The sequence below is a fragment of the Lepidochelys kempii genome, chromosome 10 (genome assembly GCF_965140265.1).
Source record: "Lepidochelys kempii isolate rLepKem1 chromosome 10, rLepKem1.hap2, whole genome shotgun sequence".
Lineage (NCBI taxonomy): Eukaryota > Metazoa > Chordata > Testudines > Cheloniidae > Lepidochelys > Lepidochelys kempii.
The window spans coordinates 50,874,715-50,892,628 of record NC_133265.1 but is presented as its reverse complement, the minus strand read 5'-3'; the positions used below and the strand labels follow the sequence as shown (position 1 = coordinate 50,892,628).

General features: G+C 39.3%; 1 protein-coding gene across 2 annotated transcripts; it reads left to right on the top strand.

Moving 5' to 3' along the window:
* The first annotated feature begins 933 nt into the window (after positions 1-933).
* PSMA4 (proteasome 20S subunit alpha 4) lies at positions 934-11,961 on the top strand. Of its 2 annotated transcripts, XM_073303537.1 has the most exons (9): positions 934-1,063; positions 1,827-1,846; positions 2,307-2,349; positions 4,644-4,806; positions 6,722-6,799; positions 8,878-8,966; positions 9,906-10,036; positions 10,284-10,407; positions 11,549-11,961. In XM_073303537.1, exons 2-9 carry the CDS (start codon positions 1,844-1,846, stop codon positions 11,701-11,703), a joined length of 786 nt encoding a protein of 261 aa, XP_073159638.1. In that variant the 5' UTR covers positions 934-1,063; positions 1,827-1,843; the 3' UTR covers positions 11,704-11,961. The 2 variants fall into 2 exon arrangements, with proteins under 2 accessions (XP_073159638.1, XP_073159637.1); XM_073303536.1 differs by lacking the exons at positions 934-1,063; positions 1,827-1,846 and having other exon boundaries at positions 2,292-2,349.
* Positions 11,962-17,914: the final 5,953 nt, after the last annotated feature.

Sequence of the window (17,914 nt, the reverse complement as noted above, 5' to 3'; positions counted from 1 at the left end):
TTTCCATATCCCTAATCATTTTCTGAACCTTTTCCAATTCCAATATATCTTGAGATGGGACGATCGCATCTGCATGCAGTATTCAAGATGTGGGCGTACCAGGGATTTATATAGAGGCAATAGGATATTTTCTGTCCTTTTATCTTACCCTTTCTTAATGATTCTCAACACTCTGTTCGCTTTTTTGACTGACACTGCACAGTGAGCAGATGTTTTCAGAGAACTATCCACCATGACTTCAGGATCTTTCTTGAGTGGTAACAGATAATTTAGACTCCACCTTTTCATATGTATAGTTGGGATTATGTTTTCCAATGTGCATTACTGTGCATTTATCAACATGGAATTTCATCTGCCATTTTGTTGCCAAGTCACCCAGTTTTGAGAGATGCTGTTGTAGCTCTTCGCTCTCTGCCTGGGACTTAACTATCTTGAGTAGCTTTGTATTATCTGCAAACTTTGCCACCGCACTGTTTACCCCTTTTTCCAGATCACCGATGAATATACTGAACAGGACTGCGCCCAGGTCAGGCCCCGGGGGGACACCACTATTTCTCTCTCCAATCTGGTTACTGAAGAAGAGCGGAGGAGCCTGAAGCGCCATGGCGCCAGGCCGAGGTGGCCGAGCAGATTCAAGGCCTCCCCAGGGTTGGCGCGTTGTCAGGGACAAGTCGGTTTAGCGAGGCAGTTCCGGAGCTGCTGAAATGAGGGACACATTGAAGAGGCTGGAGCCCAGCCGTTGCCGGTGAGACAGCGCGCTCCCTGCTCCAGCTCGGAGGCGCCTGGCCCGGGGACCTGCGAGGAGAGCGAGAGGCCTGGGCTGGGAGCGGAGCGGAGCGGTCCCCCACCGGGCCCTACCTCCCTAGGCAGCGAGCCGCCCGCCCCGCCTCTCCTCGCCCCCGGCAGCGCGTCGCTGAGCCGGGATTCGGGAGTGCCCCGGCCAGCGGGCCAGGCCACGCTATCGCGCGTGCGCGGCGGCCATTTTGGCGAGCGGTGCGACGTTGAGTCAGTTGCCGGTGGCAGGACAGTCTCTTCCCGGCGGCCGAGACCCCGTAGTGCGGCGGTGAGTGCGGGGCGACCGGCCGAGGGGCAGGGCTGGCCCGGCCCGGCGAGAGTAGCAGCCCCCGGTGTGAAGTGGGCGGCGGTGAGGCCTTCCCGTGCTGCGGGGGAGGGGGATGACTCTGCAGTGCAGCCGCCTGCGAACTGGGCTTCAGCCGGCCTCCCTGGGCTGGGGAACCCCATAGCCTCTCTCACGGGACTGTGGCTGTCCCCAGCCCCTCTCGATAGGTCGGGGCGTAAGGGGGCTGGGCAGGGCCTGCTTCTCTTCCCCCCGCCCTCTCAGTGAGCCGGGGTGTAAGGGGGAGGTGGTGGGGACTTAGCTCCCAAGTTCCTCTCGTGTGGGGGATGAGCTCTTCTCTGTCCCAAGATTTCTCTCTCTGGGAATAGGGACTTTGCAAGGAGAATGAGGGGGAGAAACCTGTCCCAGCCTCAACACTTGCCCAGTAGGTAGAGGCATTGATCTGCTCCATTACGACGACTTCTGCTTTGATAGAATTCATTAAAAGGGACCTTTTTAATCAGGTTTACTTATCACCTGTCAAGGTGATTCCTACGACCCCCTTTTAATGATCTCATCAGTGAGATTCATGTATATTAAAAACTTAATTACAACATTTTAAAAAAACCCCTTCTATTATTGAGGGCTAATTACTGTAATTAGTACTTTTGTACATCATTTTTCAATGTCTAAGTGATATGTGTAGTTATGTTCTATGAACCTATTCTTTGTATTGATTAGGTTTTTTTGTTTTGTTTTGTTTTTACAGTGTAAAATACAAGCAAGATGGTGAGTTACTATGCATGAAATATATCCCTTTTGGTGCCTGAGTTCAGCAGTATCATTAAGCTCTCTGCAGCTAAATTACTTTAAATAACAGAGGCCCCAGTCTTGAAAATACCTATACATGTGTTTAACTTTACCCACCTTAAATTGGGATTTTTTACGTAAATTAAGCATGTGCAGAAGTGTTTACAGCATTAGTTGTAAAGCTTTGTGAGGAATACAATGATTGGGATAGGGATAAGAGGAAAAAGTGTTGAAGTAAATTAAGCACTCATCCCTTGACTAGTAACAAAAGGTAACTAATACAATAATGGTAACAAAACTACCTGTAATGCTATACACCTCACAGATATTAAACTGAAATCACTATGTTACTGCTGAACATGATTGCCAATATTACTGAATAAAGTTTGTTCTGTTTAAAGGGAAAAAAATAACGAGTTCTGTTATGTTTTTGTTACAGTCTCGAAGATATGATTCCAGAACTACTATATTTTCTCCAGAAGGTATTGTTCTGTAAATGGGAACCACATGACCAATCAACTTCTATCCTTATGCCTCCCCAAGAATTTTAAATAGCAACTGAAATATGTAGAGGTCTTGAGTGTTGACAATTTGCCTGAGTTCATCTGTCACACAGAAATCAGATCTTCCCATTAAGAGGAACATCCAAAACTATAAGGGATTTCATGACCATAGTGGAGATATGCTTTTAATTTTAATGCAAATTGAGATAATTTTAAGAATAAAGTATAAAAGTTTTTCTATCTAAGTGAGATCTGCTTCTTTACATTTCTTTTTGAAGGCTCTCCAGCTTAATTTATATATGGTTCTTGCCTATTCCATTGGCAGTGAATTACATGCTTGTGCCCAGAGGGGCTGACTGCCACCACCCTTTTGGTAGTAAGTTTGAGTACGTTTTTTCAGTCCTGCTTTAGGAAAAATTCAGTGAGATTTTGCAGTAAACTTTGTCAGCTGGAGAGTTGCTTGTGCGAGCCTGGATACATCCCCAGTTTCCAGAAAGACAACTGCATTCATCCTTATAGCTACGGAAACAATGCACAAAAGTATGAATTGCAAAAGCATAAGAATTTTCATGTAGAAACAGACCCAAAGGTTTATCTACTCAGTATACTGTTTCCTTTTGTCAACAGTGTTTAATGCTGAATGCATCAGAGGAAGGTGTTAACCTTCCAAAATTCAAACCATTCTTCAGTACTATTTTTTATATATATATATTTGGTTATTTTTTATTCAGTACTCAAAGTACACTGACCTGTGCCGCCCCCCCCCCCAAAGGTACCTGTTCAAGAATCCAGCCTGAAATACTCTAATTGAACAACGCTGCACAGACATTTAACAAAATGCTTTATTTAAACTGGAAAATTTGTGTTTAAAAAAAGATTGTACATCCTAGGCAATGGAATAATACAAGGAAAACATCTCTTGGCTATTGGCTAAGCCCTAACACATGAGTGTTAATAGCCCATACAATAGTATCCTACCTAATGTAACATTTGATACTACTTATTCATGGACGTGTCTAAAACTCCTTTTTGAATCTTGAAGAGTCCATGTTTTTTGTCTCAGTTTCTACTTCAGTTAGTTTTGTAGATCAGGGTTTCTCAACCCTTTTTTTTCTGAGGCCCCCCACACCATACTATAAAAACTCCAGGGCCCAGTGCGGAGAGGAGGGGGCTCTGGGCAGGGGGGCTCGAGCCAGCTCCGCACAGTAGGGTCTGGAGAGGGAGCACCACCACCACGCTCTGACGCAGGTCAGCAGGCCACCCACCTGCCTGTGTGGATTGTGGGGAGGGAGGCGCAACCAAAAATTATAACTCAGTGGTGGGGGCTCAGCTCCAAACGTTTGAAAACCACTCATGGTGCAGGGAGGTAGTAGATAGGGGCTGTGTGCGGGCAGAGGGGTAGCTCAGGGTGTAGGGAGGGGGGTAGCTAGGGGTTGTGTGCCAGGAGGCCTTTCTTGCGGTCTCTGTTCCCCGAGGACTCTGCCAGCCATGGAGCCAGGTCCCCCAGCCCAGGCAGCTCTGACCGGCTGTGTGAGCAAAGGGGGCTGGGAGCTGAGAAGCAGCTTCAACCCCCTGCACCAGTAGCAGCAGGAGATGAGGGAGCACTGCAGCTGCCTGCTCCATGGCACCAGCCAGAGCAACAGCTGTCCTGCATTGCCTGGCTCTGGCTTCCCACCTCCTACCTGGCCAGGGAGCAGCAGCAGGAGGGGGGTGTTGCTGCCCCAGGAGTGCCCTGCTCTTGCACTGTAGTTTCAGGGGGGCAACACCCCTGTGTCCCTCCAACTCTGCCCATGGGCTCAGGGCTTCTGCCCCTCTGGAATGCAGCCCTGCTGCTCCAGGCTTCAGCCCTGTGGGGGGTGCTGAGGATCGGGACTTCAATCCAGCAGCTCCTGGCTTCAGCCCTGCAGGAGGTGCTGGGGCTCGGGCTCTGGATTTTATCCGTGGGGCCCTGCAGACCCCTGAAAGTGTTTGTGGACCCCCAATTGAGAACCACTGTTGTAGATAACTTGCATTTAAAATTCTCTGTAAGGGCAATGCTTATTTCTATCTGAACCTGCCACTGTGTGTGTTCATTGGATTTCCTACTTGATTCTGACCAATTAACTTGCCATCAGTGACAGACCTAGAACCTGATCCTGTGATGATGTGATTACAGTGAGAGTTGGTTGAGTTATGCTTTCTTAGTATGTTGAATGAGGTGCTCAACACCTTGTAGGATTGCCCCTCTTCAGATTTAAATGGTTGAATTTACCAATTGAAACCTCTTTTCCTAGGTCGTTTGTATCAAGTTGAATATGCTATGGAAGCAATTGGACATGCAGGCACTTGCCTGGGAATTTTAGCAAATGATGGTGTATTGTTAGCAGCAGAACGGCGCAACATCCACAAGCTTCTTGATGAAGTCTTTTTTTCAGAGAAAATATACAAGCTTAATGAGTAAGTTGAGATGTTGGTGAAAGATGTTTACTGCTGTTATAATTGCTAATAGGGTATTTAATTACCTCTGTCATTCAAACAACATAATTAAAACTGATTTTCTTTGTTACTTGAGGAGTTTTGAGTTCTTGAGTGAAATTATTTTATCAGTGTTAGCTTTAATAGCTTTCAAAAATTATGGTTAAAGCGAAACCTTTTTCTTTTTTAGACAGAGTAACCCATATGTTAAAGCTAATATGGGAATGTTTTTTGTAATGGGAGCTCGTATTTCCCAATACAAGGTGCTATCACTGCATTAGCATTTATGTGATAATGCCCAGTCTTACCAAGTACTATGAAAAAGCAAAAAGTCTTGCAAAAAATTCCCCTAATCTTTTAATCAAGAGCAGTGCTCTCTGATTCCCTCATTTCTCCTAATTTTCAGATTCGCTCTTGAACAAATTTATCCGTTGCTTTTATTGCTGATAGGTTTTCATATTTCAGTGATGTGCACTCTGTTGCATACATTACCTTCCACTTCCATTGTTTTTCTTCATTTGCTCTCTGTTCTATTTTAAAACTGAACAATTCTGCGCATTATTTCTGCAATAGCATTGGTCCCTGCTTTGTTCAAATGTAATCTTTAGTTTGTATAGGCTGTAAGTCACATTTCAAATCGTGCATTTGTTCTATCTTTTGTATTTTCTGTGGATATGAGTAAAGCATGCATTAATATTCTATGACATAACTCTAATAGAGATGATCCATATCTCCATTTCTCAATCTCTTTTTTTCTAATTATTCAGATTTTTTTTTACCAGTGTTATCAACAAGAATCATACTGTGGATTGTTTTCCACTCTGCCCAATGAAGGTCTGGATACTCATGTTCACTGGAATTTTGCTCGTTGCATGTGAGGCATAAGTGACTTTGTCCTCTTTCTCCCTCCCTTTCTTTCCCAACCCTGGGGGCAGCCAGGGGCTTATTTAGCAGAGGGAAAGAACTGGGTTATTCAGGAATCCTGTTACCTACAATCAAAGGAGTGATTACTTGTGTCTGCTCCTACTTTTTTTCTCTAAATCCACTACCTGGATTATTTTTCTACTTTTGTATTTGATCCTGTCTGCTTGAGCAGTGGATATTTTATAGCCATCTCAAATTCAGCAGGAGAAACACTAAATTTAAGCTACTTGGCACAGTTAAGGTTATGCAATATTTTTTGTTAAAAATAAATACAGCTAAGAAAATTCTCATCTGAATCAGCTGTTTCTCTCAAATTGTTTTTCCAGTAACAATTAACCAGATTGTAAGTTGTGCACACACTGAATATCTTCTAGAACAGTGGTGTCCAATATGTTCGCCACTAGCCACATGTGGCTAATAGGCTACTGAATTGTGTCTAATGCATGTGGCTTTTTTATAATGTGGCTAATAAGAAAAATTCAAAACCACAAGTGTGGCTAGCATCGAATTTCTATTGGACACCGCTGCTGTAGAATCTCCATTAATAAGAATTTAAAGTTTTGTTTTAGTTGGTCATTGCACCGTATGTTTGACCCGAATAAAAGGTTATGTCAGAATGTTAAAGGTGGCCTGCAAAATGGTAATGTATATATGTTTCCTCTAGACACGTCCAGAGTGTATTGTCAGTATCTGGAATTTAATAATCCGTGGACTAATCCTCATGTTTGTAGAATCATATGTAAATGTATAACTTAATGAACCATTTCAAGATTGCTGTTGTACTGTTATGGGAGTGGTTACAACATGTATCTGACAAATGCAGTGGCAAGAGCTTATGGTCTTTTTTGTTTTACAGTGTGTGGGTTTGATCGTAGGTATGAAACTGTGTTCTTCCTCTGAAATGTTGCATAATGATACAGCTATTGCTCGGGAATGAATAACAACCCAATGAACTTGTGTATTTATATTTCAGGGATATGGCTTGCAGTGTTGCAGGGATAACTTCAGATGCTAATGTTCTAACAAATGAACTGAGACTTATTGCACAAAGGTATGGTTACAGATATTCTTGTAGCTTTACTTAAAAGCTGTAACGTGTGATAATAAGGATTTAAGACTAACCCTGACTTCAAATTCAGTCCTCTAACAAGGAAAGTGTTTCTCTTTTTTTGTTCTCTGTATATGTATTAAAGATTAATCAAACAAAAGGAATAAATGTTCTACATTTTAGCCCCTGCCCATATTAAGTTTTGCTTTTACTTTCATGTATGGTTTTGCTTATGTGAACTAAAAGGAGTAGGTCTAAAAGAGCTTTAACATTTACCAGAACCTTACCAATGGTTTTAATGAATACTTGATACCAGTCAACAAATTGAACTCTGGATCTGCTTATTTTATAATTCTTGTTTACTATTCTGGTCCAATTGTATAAATGTCATAAAATGTAATGCCTTGCATGTGAGCCTCCTTTTTGTGGCCTATATATATGGAGCGTATATCCAACTTTAACACTATTCAGATAATTAAATATACTAGCAGAAGATAAATTTGTTCAGTTTTAGACGATTTGGCAAACCAGGCCAAGAAAATGGAAAATAACAATCTGTCAAACTGCATTTTACATTATCTTGTTATGTATTCCAGACAGCTCCAGTTTATAGCTGAATCTCTAGTCATTTAGAGCAATAAAGGAAATAATATCATTTCCCCCGTTTGTTTACATTGGATAAAATAGATAACCAAAATGCTTGGATTACATCCACTAAGAATTTAGCCTGTTCCAGTGAAATGCTAATCAATTTATTTCAGAGTAACAGCCGTGTTAGTCTGTATTCGCAAAAAGAAAAGGAGTACTTGTGGCACCTTAGAGACTAACCAATTTATTTGAGCATAAGCTTTCGTGAGCTACAGCTCAAAGCTTATGCTCAAATAAATTGGTTAGTCTCTAAGGTGCCACAATCAATTTATTGTTAATGTGTTAGAGGTAGTTTTTGTACTTTACTTCGGAAATGTCCTTTTTAAAAAATGAAACACCTTTAACTACTGGAAAGCTAGGTAAAGACCTAATAAACGTGTGCAGCTTCAAGGTTGTCTGATTCTTTAAATAAGGAAATAATATGTAATCACAGAAAGTGTTCTCAAATATAAATTTGGTTTCTGTTAAAGAAACATTTTATTTACCATATCACCTCATGGAGTACAAAGCCATTCATATATTTTAAACTATGTTTGCATACTATCACCCAGAACTGTGAAAGGGTACACTTTCATTATACCCAGGGATCTGGTCCATTTCTTTAATACTTTTTTCTTAATTTATTATTATTATATCTGTAGTCTTATAGTAAATTTACAGACATTGTGATGGTAATGTCACAAGTAATACATTTTTTTGTTGAAAATTAAAGTTACAGGCATGTGTACTCTTTACTAAATTGCTAACCTCAATCCTTTTTGGATAACTGATTACTTGTTATTCCATTCTTTGTAAGATTCATGCTGCATTTATTTTTTAATTTTTACAATACACCTGTCTTGCCAACGTGTTTTCTCTCCTAATTTATCCTGCTCCAAAAAGATTGTTCCAGATTCATTGGTCTGTGATCACGGGCCATCATCAGGTAGTATACTGAGTCCACTCACTCTTGTGACAAATGTACAACCTAATCATTGTGGACAAATTCAAAGTGATTTGTTTTTTATTAAGTCTTGTGAAACAACTTTAACAAACATTTTCCGTTCATAAAGTTTAGTAATAAAGACACCAGTGCCAGGGATTTTGTTCAATGACTTGTTTTATATTACCTTCTGCTCATTCTAATCCTTCCATTAGCTAATTTTACTTTTCATTCCCCTCTTGCAAAAAAGTAGTTTCCATGGAGGTTGCTATCACAGCCACATTGCAAATTGGCTGATAAGAATTACTAAATAATAGGGGGGCATAGTACTTTATGCTGTGGTACCAGCTGTGTGTGTTTTGGGATTTCCATTCTCATTCTGATAAAACTGTGAATCAAAGTAATATCTTATGCATTGCTGTGCTGAGCTCTGTACCTGAATCATGGAGCTGACAAACGAAAGGAGTATTTTGAAAAAAATATTATTTTTGATATTTCTTTTGAATATTAGGTATCTATTGCAGTATCAAGAACCAATTCCTTGTGAGCAGTTGGTAACAGCACTGTGTGATATCAAGCAAGCTTATACACAGTTTGGAGGTAATAAATGAAACATATTTGAACTTTTAAATTTCTAAAGAATGATTTTATGAAGTTATTTACAATACTTGGTTACTGACCTGTAAAATTGCTAAGTGCAAATGACCCCTGAAAAATTGCCGAGGGAATTAACTTTTGTTTCCAAATGATGACACTGCAATGATTATAAATTTATAGATACTAAATTTGCTGATATAGACACAGCCATTAATCACTGTTGAAAAGTTGGTGGCTGAGATGTAGGGCTTTTTGAGCACAGGAACGCCCTGAATCCCAACAGGAGGAAATTAGTTTTGTGTATTTTATTCATTTATTAAATCTAGGACTCATATTGTACCAGTGTAACTATGTACCAGCAGCTGTGGCTAGGGGCATCAGTCTTCCAACACTTTTTTTTAATTATTAGTGTAGATGAGACAACATGGTTCTGTGACTGTTAGACGACAATGTTATGGGCTAGGGAGTGTTTCCAAATACACAGAATGGTGATGTTTCCACAAACACAAGCAATAACAGTGTTAAAACACAGAAGACCCTAGCTGACTGATAACCTCCATTATATTTGTAGTGTGACTTGACCATTAATGTACTTCTGGTTTCTGGAGCTCTTATGCTATAAATTTAAGGATGGTCATTGAAGATTTGTTTTAAGATACTAAGGTGATAAATTCCAGTTTGTTTACATGGAAATAAATTGCTAGTAGGGTAAGAGATTGAAATAAGACACTAGCAGCATTCTTTTCTTAGTCACATCTTAGAAGGAAACAATAAAAGGATTTATAGTAGAGCTTATCTAAAATACCAGAAGTACAGAGTAGTCTATTAAATCCTAGCTCCGAGGAAAGGATTTAACATTTTCCTTGACTCTTTTTTTAAAGCAGCATTCAGGACCAATCTTGTTACTAAATTTAGATGACTAATACCCTTGTATTTTAACAGGAAAACGTCCTTTTGGTGTTTCATTGCTGTACATTGGCTGGGATAAGCATTATGGATTTCAGCTGTATCAGAGTGATCCTAGTGGAAACTATGGAGGATGGAAAGCTACATGCATTGGGAATAATAGTGCTGTAAGATATTTTTTCTTAATAAAACAAAATAAATGAACTTGTCCATGGATAAATAGTTTACAGTTGGACTGTACTAACCACAATTCCATATTCATTACTACTACAAGCAGAAATAGTTGTAAAACATTTCCTACAGTAATGTTAATGCCAGCAGTATTCATGATCTCTGACATCTGACACAACAGAACTTTAAATTGCCTGTATGCATTGCTTTGCATTAAATAAATTTCCATTCTTTGTCTTACAGGCAGCTGTGTCAATGTTAAAACAAGACTATAAAGAAGGAGCAATGACCTTGAAATCTGCACTTGCTTTAGCCATTAAAGTGCTAAACAAAACCATGGACGTTAGCAAACTTTCTGCAGAGAAAGGTAAGCAATATTGCTCTCCCATATTTAAAGGTGAACTTCTTTTAACTCCTTGCTGCTGAAAAACCCAAATACTTGCTGTAAAAAGATTACAATAAACTGGATGTTTTTCAAACAATTGCTTTTTAGTCAAAAATAAGTCTGTGATAATGGAGTTTTAGAGAACAAACTAGTGTATTATATTGCCACACAGGGTAGTTGTAGCTGTGTCAATCCCAGGATATTAGAGAGACAAGGTGGGAGAGGTAATATCTTTTATTGGACCAAATTCTTTTGGTGAGAGAGACCTGCTTTTGAGCCACACAGAGCTCTCTAGCCTCTCTCACCAACAGAAATTGGTCCAATAAAAGATATTACCTCTCCCACATTCTCTCTATTATATTGCCACTCAGTTTCGACAGTATAATAGAGACGGTGGACGATGGCGAGTTGTGCAGATGCAGGAATTACTTACTCTCAACCTTGAGCCTGTGGAACAAGAACGTGCTTAACTTTGTTTATATGAGCAGAGCCATCCCTAGGGTATGGTGAATCGGGGTTACTGCTGCAGGCCCTGTGCTTTGGGGGGCCCTTTGCTTCATGGCAGGGGGGCAAGGAGGAGCCCTGCTATCAACCTTCTCCTCCTCCCAGTGCCTCTGGCCTGCCAGCGGGCCCTGCCAATCAGTGCTTCCTACTCCCTCCCAATGTGGTCGATCAGCTGTTTCCCAGTGTCTGGAGGTGCTGGGGGGAAGGGGAGAGGAGCGAGGGCACAGTGAGCTCGAGGAAGGGGGCAGAACTGGGTGGGAAGGGGCAGGGGGGGAAGAGGTGGGGTGGGGGTGGGGCCTTGGGGAAGGGGCAGGGGGAGCACCCCCCAGCAGATAGAAACTTTGTGCCTGTGTCCCAGGACCTGCACGCCTCCAGGGACAGCCCTGTATATGAGAGTAGTCCATTTATTTTTTTTACTACTCACATGAGTAAGTAACAATGTACAAAAGTGTTGACAGAATCAAGGCCTTAGGCTGAGATTTTCAAAGGAGACTATTTTGAGTTTGGTGCCTAAATCCCTCGGGCTCCTTTGACAATCATAACCCTAAAGAACCTGGGCTATTAAATATTACTGATTTTAGGTAAAAGTGACAATGCAAATATTTTCCGTCTGTTTCAGTTGAAATTGCAACATTGACAAGAGAGAATGGAAAGACAACAATTAGAGTACTAAAGCAAAAAGAGGTGGAACAGTTGATAAAAAAACATGAGGAGGAAGAAGCAAAATCTGAGCGTGAAAAGAAAGAAAAAGAACAAAAAGAAAAAGATAAATAGAACTTGAAATCAGGAATTTTATAGATTACATAGGACCTGCTTCAATGAAAGATTTGGATTTCCACTTCATGAAAGCCTGCAAATCTGATGCAGTGGAAAAGCCAGAAATATTATTTATTGAGCCAGGCCCCTCAGTCATTATAAAATTTAATACTTGATTTACCACTTCTTGCATTGAATTACTATTACTTTAATTCTGGAATTCATTTATTTCTTACATCTTTTTGTTTTCTATTAAAGAATAAAACGTGAAAAGAATGGTAATGGGTATTTTATTTCATCAGTAACATCTAAATACACTGATTCTTGAGGGAAGTTAAATATTTTAAACCAGTCTAGAGCCTAGATGTGGCTACTTGGTAAATAACAGAGTTATGACACTACTGTGAAAAATAAAGCCATTCAGAAACTTAGAACACGTTTATAGAACATTTCCTATTTAAAATTCTAATACTGAATGAAAGTATACTTGTCACACAAGATTATCTATAATTTTTTGGCATATTAAATTTTATAATATTGATTAAGGCTGCTCCACTAATATTCCTGTAAGCAGCAAGAGTACTTCTAATTAGTAGTAAATACTGTTAGTTTAACCTTCCAGAAAAGTATACACTTTCAAATAAACTAATTGCCCAAGTTTAAATGACCAAGATATCAAAATAAGCTATTTTCTCACAAGAAAGGAACATGGCCTCCCTAAGGAAGGTATTTGTAAGAAAAAGTAAACTATCTTTAAATCAACCACTTCCACAGAACTTAAGCTGTTTGACTGTTTTTTGTATTCCAAGGGCATTAAACACTTCTGTTTTGTTTTCATGCCCTGGCTTGATGCTAATGGATTTTCTGACATTGCAGTGAAGTATTAAACCGCTCCCAACAGCTGTGTCCATTTGCTTTAAAATGTTATGAAAATACTTTTAAAAAATCTGAATAAGCTTAAATCAATGTGCAGTGCTCCTCTTTAATACTCCTCACTAAGTACTGATAAACCAGACAAATTATTGGGAGAGGTAGAAAACCAAAACCAAAAAAACTAGCCCAAACTTAAAGTTCTACACACTAAGTATGAAATAAAAATCCATATGGAACAAATATTATACAATGAAGTCCTACAACTTAGAACAACTAACTTTTCCTTCAGTGCTAAAGGGATTTCATCTAGGGTAAACAGCCAAATAGGTATTGTATAGGTGGTGATGTGCCTTTTTACTGTCCTTTCTATTCAATAGTCTCAATTCTCTGACATCCCAGAATTTTTAAAATATTTAATAAATATTTAAAAAATATTTAAAATTGTTCCTTAACTGAGGGGCTTTAACTGATGCATTTCAAGCTGGTCGTTGGGCCTTCATTGGTCGTTGGGCCTTTAGTTTAATATTCACTCTCTCTTATTGTTCCTCTAAAGGAAACCAGGTTCACAGGATTGAATTTGATCTGAAAAAAGATAAGTTCAGTTTCATGTGTCATTTTATTTTGTATAATCTATCCCAGATAGTTTTGACTGGTTAAGTACCTCTTCCAAATGTGGCCAGAAACAACCCACAGTCTGAACAAAAGTAAGTTTATGTAGCCTGTTGCCTCAAAGAAACATTAGAATTCTGTCAGATTGTTTCCAAACATCCTGCATTAAAAGTTTAAATGATTTGGGGATCATAACTATAATTTATTTTAAGATGAGGCATTTGTGTCTATCTAATAGATAGCATTCTTCTTGTTTGTTTTTTAAGACTTATCTAGTTGATACCTGCACATTATACTGAATTCTTTCAACTTTTAGTAGCACATTATATATCAAAGTGGACTTAAAAATATTTTAATCCCAAGGTTTTACATTAATTGGATTTATGTACTGATTTACTATTAATTATAACTAAGTGTAGTTAAGAGTAGGAGGAATTTTTGACATTCTGTTTCAGCTTTAACCATAAGAGCAAGTTTGCTGAAAAAATTAAATCCTGACTAAAACTGTTCATTATATGTAGACTAATGCAAAGAATTAAATTCCCTTCATTATATATGGGCATCATAAAAATGAAGCTTAAACTCTTGTACATAATGGAGTTGCTCCTGGTGCATTAATCTAGACTAATGTAGAAATTCCAGAAGTTTTGAGCCTTTTCACTTTTTAAGTTCACAGAAGCACACATATTACAGTAATGGGGCCCATATAAGTACCTAGTTCCCAATAGTGATCGTTCCAAAAGTAATGGATTATTTTTGAAGATGTTAACACCATCTGAAAAAGATTGGGTATGCACAGTAAGTATTCTCTCTAGCTTCTGGGAATCTTATGCAGCAGTTGGCTTGTGTGCGTGCTCTATAAATGATGTACACACAACTATCGCCTAAGCATATATATAGTAGTCTGTGGAGGGGCTGTCACAGTTGAAGTTAAGGGCACCCCACGTAAGGTTTCAGGTGTCAAGTCTAGCTCACACCTTTCTCAGGCTGGGATCCCACGAAATGTATGTCTACATCCAAGGGTTTTAGGCTCCAGACTCCTGCAGTTCATTGTGATCACCTCAGCAGGTGTGACTTCAGCAGCTGCAATTCTTGTCTCTCTGGGCAATAACAGGGTTATTCAGTGACCAGACTACGTTCATGAAGAAAAGTACTATTTATTTAGAACCAAAGCATTTAAGAGAAAACATCTTACAAACAATAAACAGCTGTTCTGCATGCCTGGCTTACCAGCTAGTGTTAAGGACCATATACTAAGGTCAGGGCTGATATTTTATACAGTTTCAAGTTCTTTGTTGTCTTAGTCATCTTAAACCAGGTCAAACTAGTCTATTCAGCACAGGGTCCAGAATGTCGGGGCAATTTGTTCCTGCAAGCACCACCACGTTGGTGTGGGAGTAGAACCCATCCATTTCGACCAGCAGCTGGTTCAGGGTGTTTTCCTGCTTGCTCTGCCCCCCGAAGTTCCCCCAGCCCCTCTTCCGGCTGACGGCGTCGATCTCATCGATGAACAGGATGCAGGGGGCATGTTTGCGGGCCAAGGCAAACATGTCCCGAACCCGGGCAGGCCCCACGCCCACAAGATATGCTTCAGGGGGTGTAGCGTCAAAAGACTTACTCTGCGTTGTTTCAGTATTGGGAATTTGCATTATTTACCCCCAAGTGTCTTTAGGTCCATTAGCTCACCCACTGATCCAGGAATACAATCACTAACAAGCCTATAAATATGCCTATAACATTTTATAAGGTTGATAAGTCTTTGGCCCAGATTTTTAAAAGTATTTGGGCATTACTGCTCTCAGCATTGCAATGCCTTGCTGATTTAAGAGCCTAAATCTCATTCCAAAAGAGGTTTAGGCACTTAGTAGCCTAACTCCCATTGACCAAATGTCTACTTTTTTCCCTTGCACTCTCATCTGTTAGTATTCATATATTGTCTCATGTCTTATAACTAGATTGTAAGATCTTTGGGCTATCTTTTTGTTCTGTGTTTGTGCAGCACCTTAGCAGAATGAGGTCCTGGTTCATGATTGGGGCTCCTAGGCACTATAGTAGTGCAAATAATTAGAATAAAATGATGAGTAATACTACATTTTTAAAAGTTCTGGTTTTTTTATTTGAACTGTTATAGTAACAGAGAAGGCCAATATTCCATTAATGTCCCTTAAAACTTTGAAATGGATGCAGGCCTGCAGCATTACCAAGATGATGTTCAATAACTAGCAGTCCTCTAACATCTGAAATATACAGAAAAGTTATAAGAAAAGGAGTACTTGGGGCACCTTAGAGACTAACCAATTTATTTGATGCATCCGATGAAGTGAGCTGTAGCTCATGAAAGCTTATGCTCAAATAAATTGGTTAGTCTCTAAGCTGCCCCAAGTACTCCTTTTCTTTTTGCGGATACAGACTAACATGGCTGCTACTCTAAAACCTGTTAGAAAAGTTATAGTACGCTTGAGTCAATTTCCTCCCAATTTCTGGCTGTATTTTGATCAGAAGTAGAAAGGTATATTCAACACTAAATGTATGCCAGAGAACCTTGTAGAGGTATATTAACACTATGCCCAGACTCTTATCTGCTTTTCCCAGAAGTATATCTAATATTTGACTATGCTAAACCTACCGTCTACATTCCTTAGCCTTGCAAGAATGTATTTCTTGTGCCCACCACAGTATCTGTGCCTCTTTCAGAGCTAAATTAGGAATGGGTTATGTCATAAATATAAAGGAAAGGGTAACTACCTTTCTGTATACAGTGCTCTAAAATCCCTCCTGGCCAGAGGCAAAACCCTTTCACCTGTAAAGGGTTAAGAAGCTAATGTAACCTAGCTGGCACCTGACCCAAAATGACCAATGAGAGGACAAGATACTTTCAAATCTGGAGGGGGGAACAAAGTGTTGGTCTGTCTGTGCTGAGGTCTGTCTGTGTGATGCTTTTGCCAAGAACAGATCAGGGTTACAACTCCTGTAAAGTTAGTAAGTAATCTAGCTAGAAATGCGTTAATTTCCTTTTGTTTAATGGCTGGTAAAATAAGCTGTGCTGGATGGAATCTATATTCCTGTTTTTGTGTCTTTTTGTAACTTAAGGTTTTGCCTAGAGGGACGCTCTATGTTTTGAATCTGATTACCCTGTAAGGTGTTTACCATCCTGATTTTACAGAGGTGATTCTTTTACCTTTTCTTTAATTAAAATTCTTCTTTCAAGAACCTGATTGATTTTTCATTGTTCTTAAGATCCAAGGGTTTGGGTCTGTTTTCACCTGTAGAAATTGGTGAGGATTCTTACCAAGCCTTCCCCAGGAAAAGGGGTGTAGGGCTTGGGGGGATATTTTGAAGGAAGTCGTCTCCAAGTGGGCTCTTTCCCTGTTCTTTGTTTAAAACGCTTGCTGGTGGCAGCATACGGTTCAAGGACAAGGCAAAGTTTTCACCTTGAGGAAGTTTTTAACCTAAGCTGGTAAGAATAAGCTTAGGGGGTATTTCATGCAGGTCCCCACATCTGTACCCTAGAGTTCAGAGTGGGGAAGGAATCTTGACAGGTTATAAATACCAAAAACAGATTTTAACAATATGTTATGTCAGGTTTAATAATCCGCACTGTCTTTCTACCTATTTACATATTTATTTTTAGTGCACAAAGTAGGAACTGTTTACAATATACTAGTACCTAAGTATTCTATTTAGCTGTCCCTCTAAATTTAGTGTTATTTTCCTACATGTAAGTTCATGTGGTGTTGTCTACTAAGGTTCATGTTTCAAATGAACATATTCCCTCTCCAGAAATGTTTGCATTAGATGATGATGCTGAACAATATATAAAAATAGAATGGAGCCTAGTTCTCATTTCAGTGGATGCTGGAACTCGTTAAAGCCAGTATTCACTAAGGAATTGTTAGAAATCTGGGGATCCTTTTGTAATCACAAAAGTTATTTAAATTCTTTAGTAGCAAATTAGGACTAACTATAATCAATATATCATCTGCATAAAATGCAACCTTTTCCCGTTTTCCTTGTAATCATTCCTAAAATATCTCTACTGTCTTTGGCCTCTACAGAAACAGTACCATAATAATTACAAAAAATAATTACAAAAATGCCAAGGGCTCAGTAAACTTGTTCTCCAGATTATTATGCTCTCTTTATTTTTTATGCTCTATTCACCTTTATGGACGTTCTTTTTCTGACCTACTGTATTTTGCCTGTGTATAGCAATGTATCCTGGGTAGACGACCCAGAGCTTCTTTCAGATATACTCTTTTGGTCCAATCAAATATCTATTTGGTATCTAATTATAAAAGCATACAAATTAAGAAGGCCACCCAAGCAACTTATATAAATATGTAAAGTCATGTATATCATAATGCTATATAAATAATGAAAATAACATTGTCCATTATTTGACTTATTCTTATTAATCATGTTTGATCCCTTTGACACTGGGGAAGTACGTATCCCCTGTCAAGGCCAAAACTATTCAAAATCAATAGGTATTTGCATTAAGGAAGAGAGGCAAAGTACAGAAATCATGTGGTGGTATAAGTTACACATAAGTAAGTGGGGGTAAGGAGTTTAAATGACTGCAGAGCAATCTACGTTGGTGTAACTTACATGCTGAACAAATGTCAGAAAGTTAAATTTAAGTGGAAGAGAAGAACTACTTGAAAGTATCCTACTGTTTTAGTTTCTTTACTGCTGCACTTCTCCCTTTTTGCCACTTAATGTATGAGTTACACCAGTTAAGTCCCTG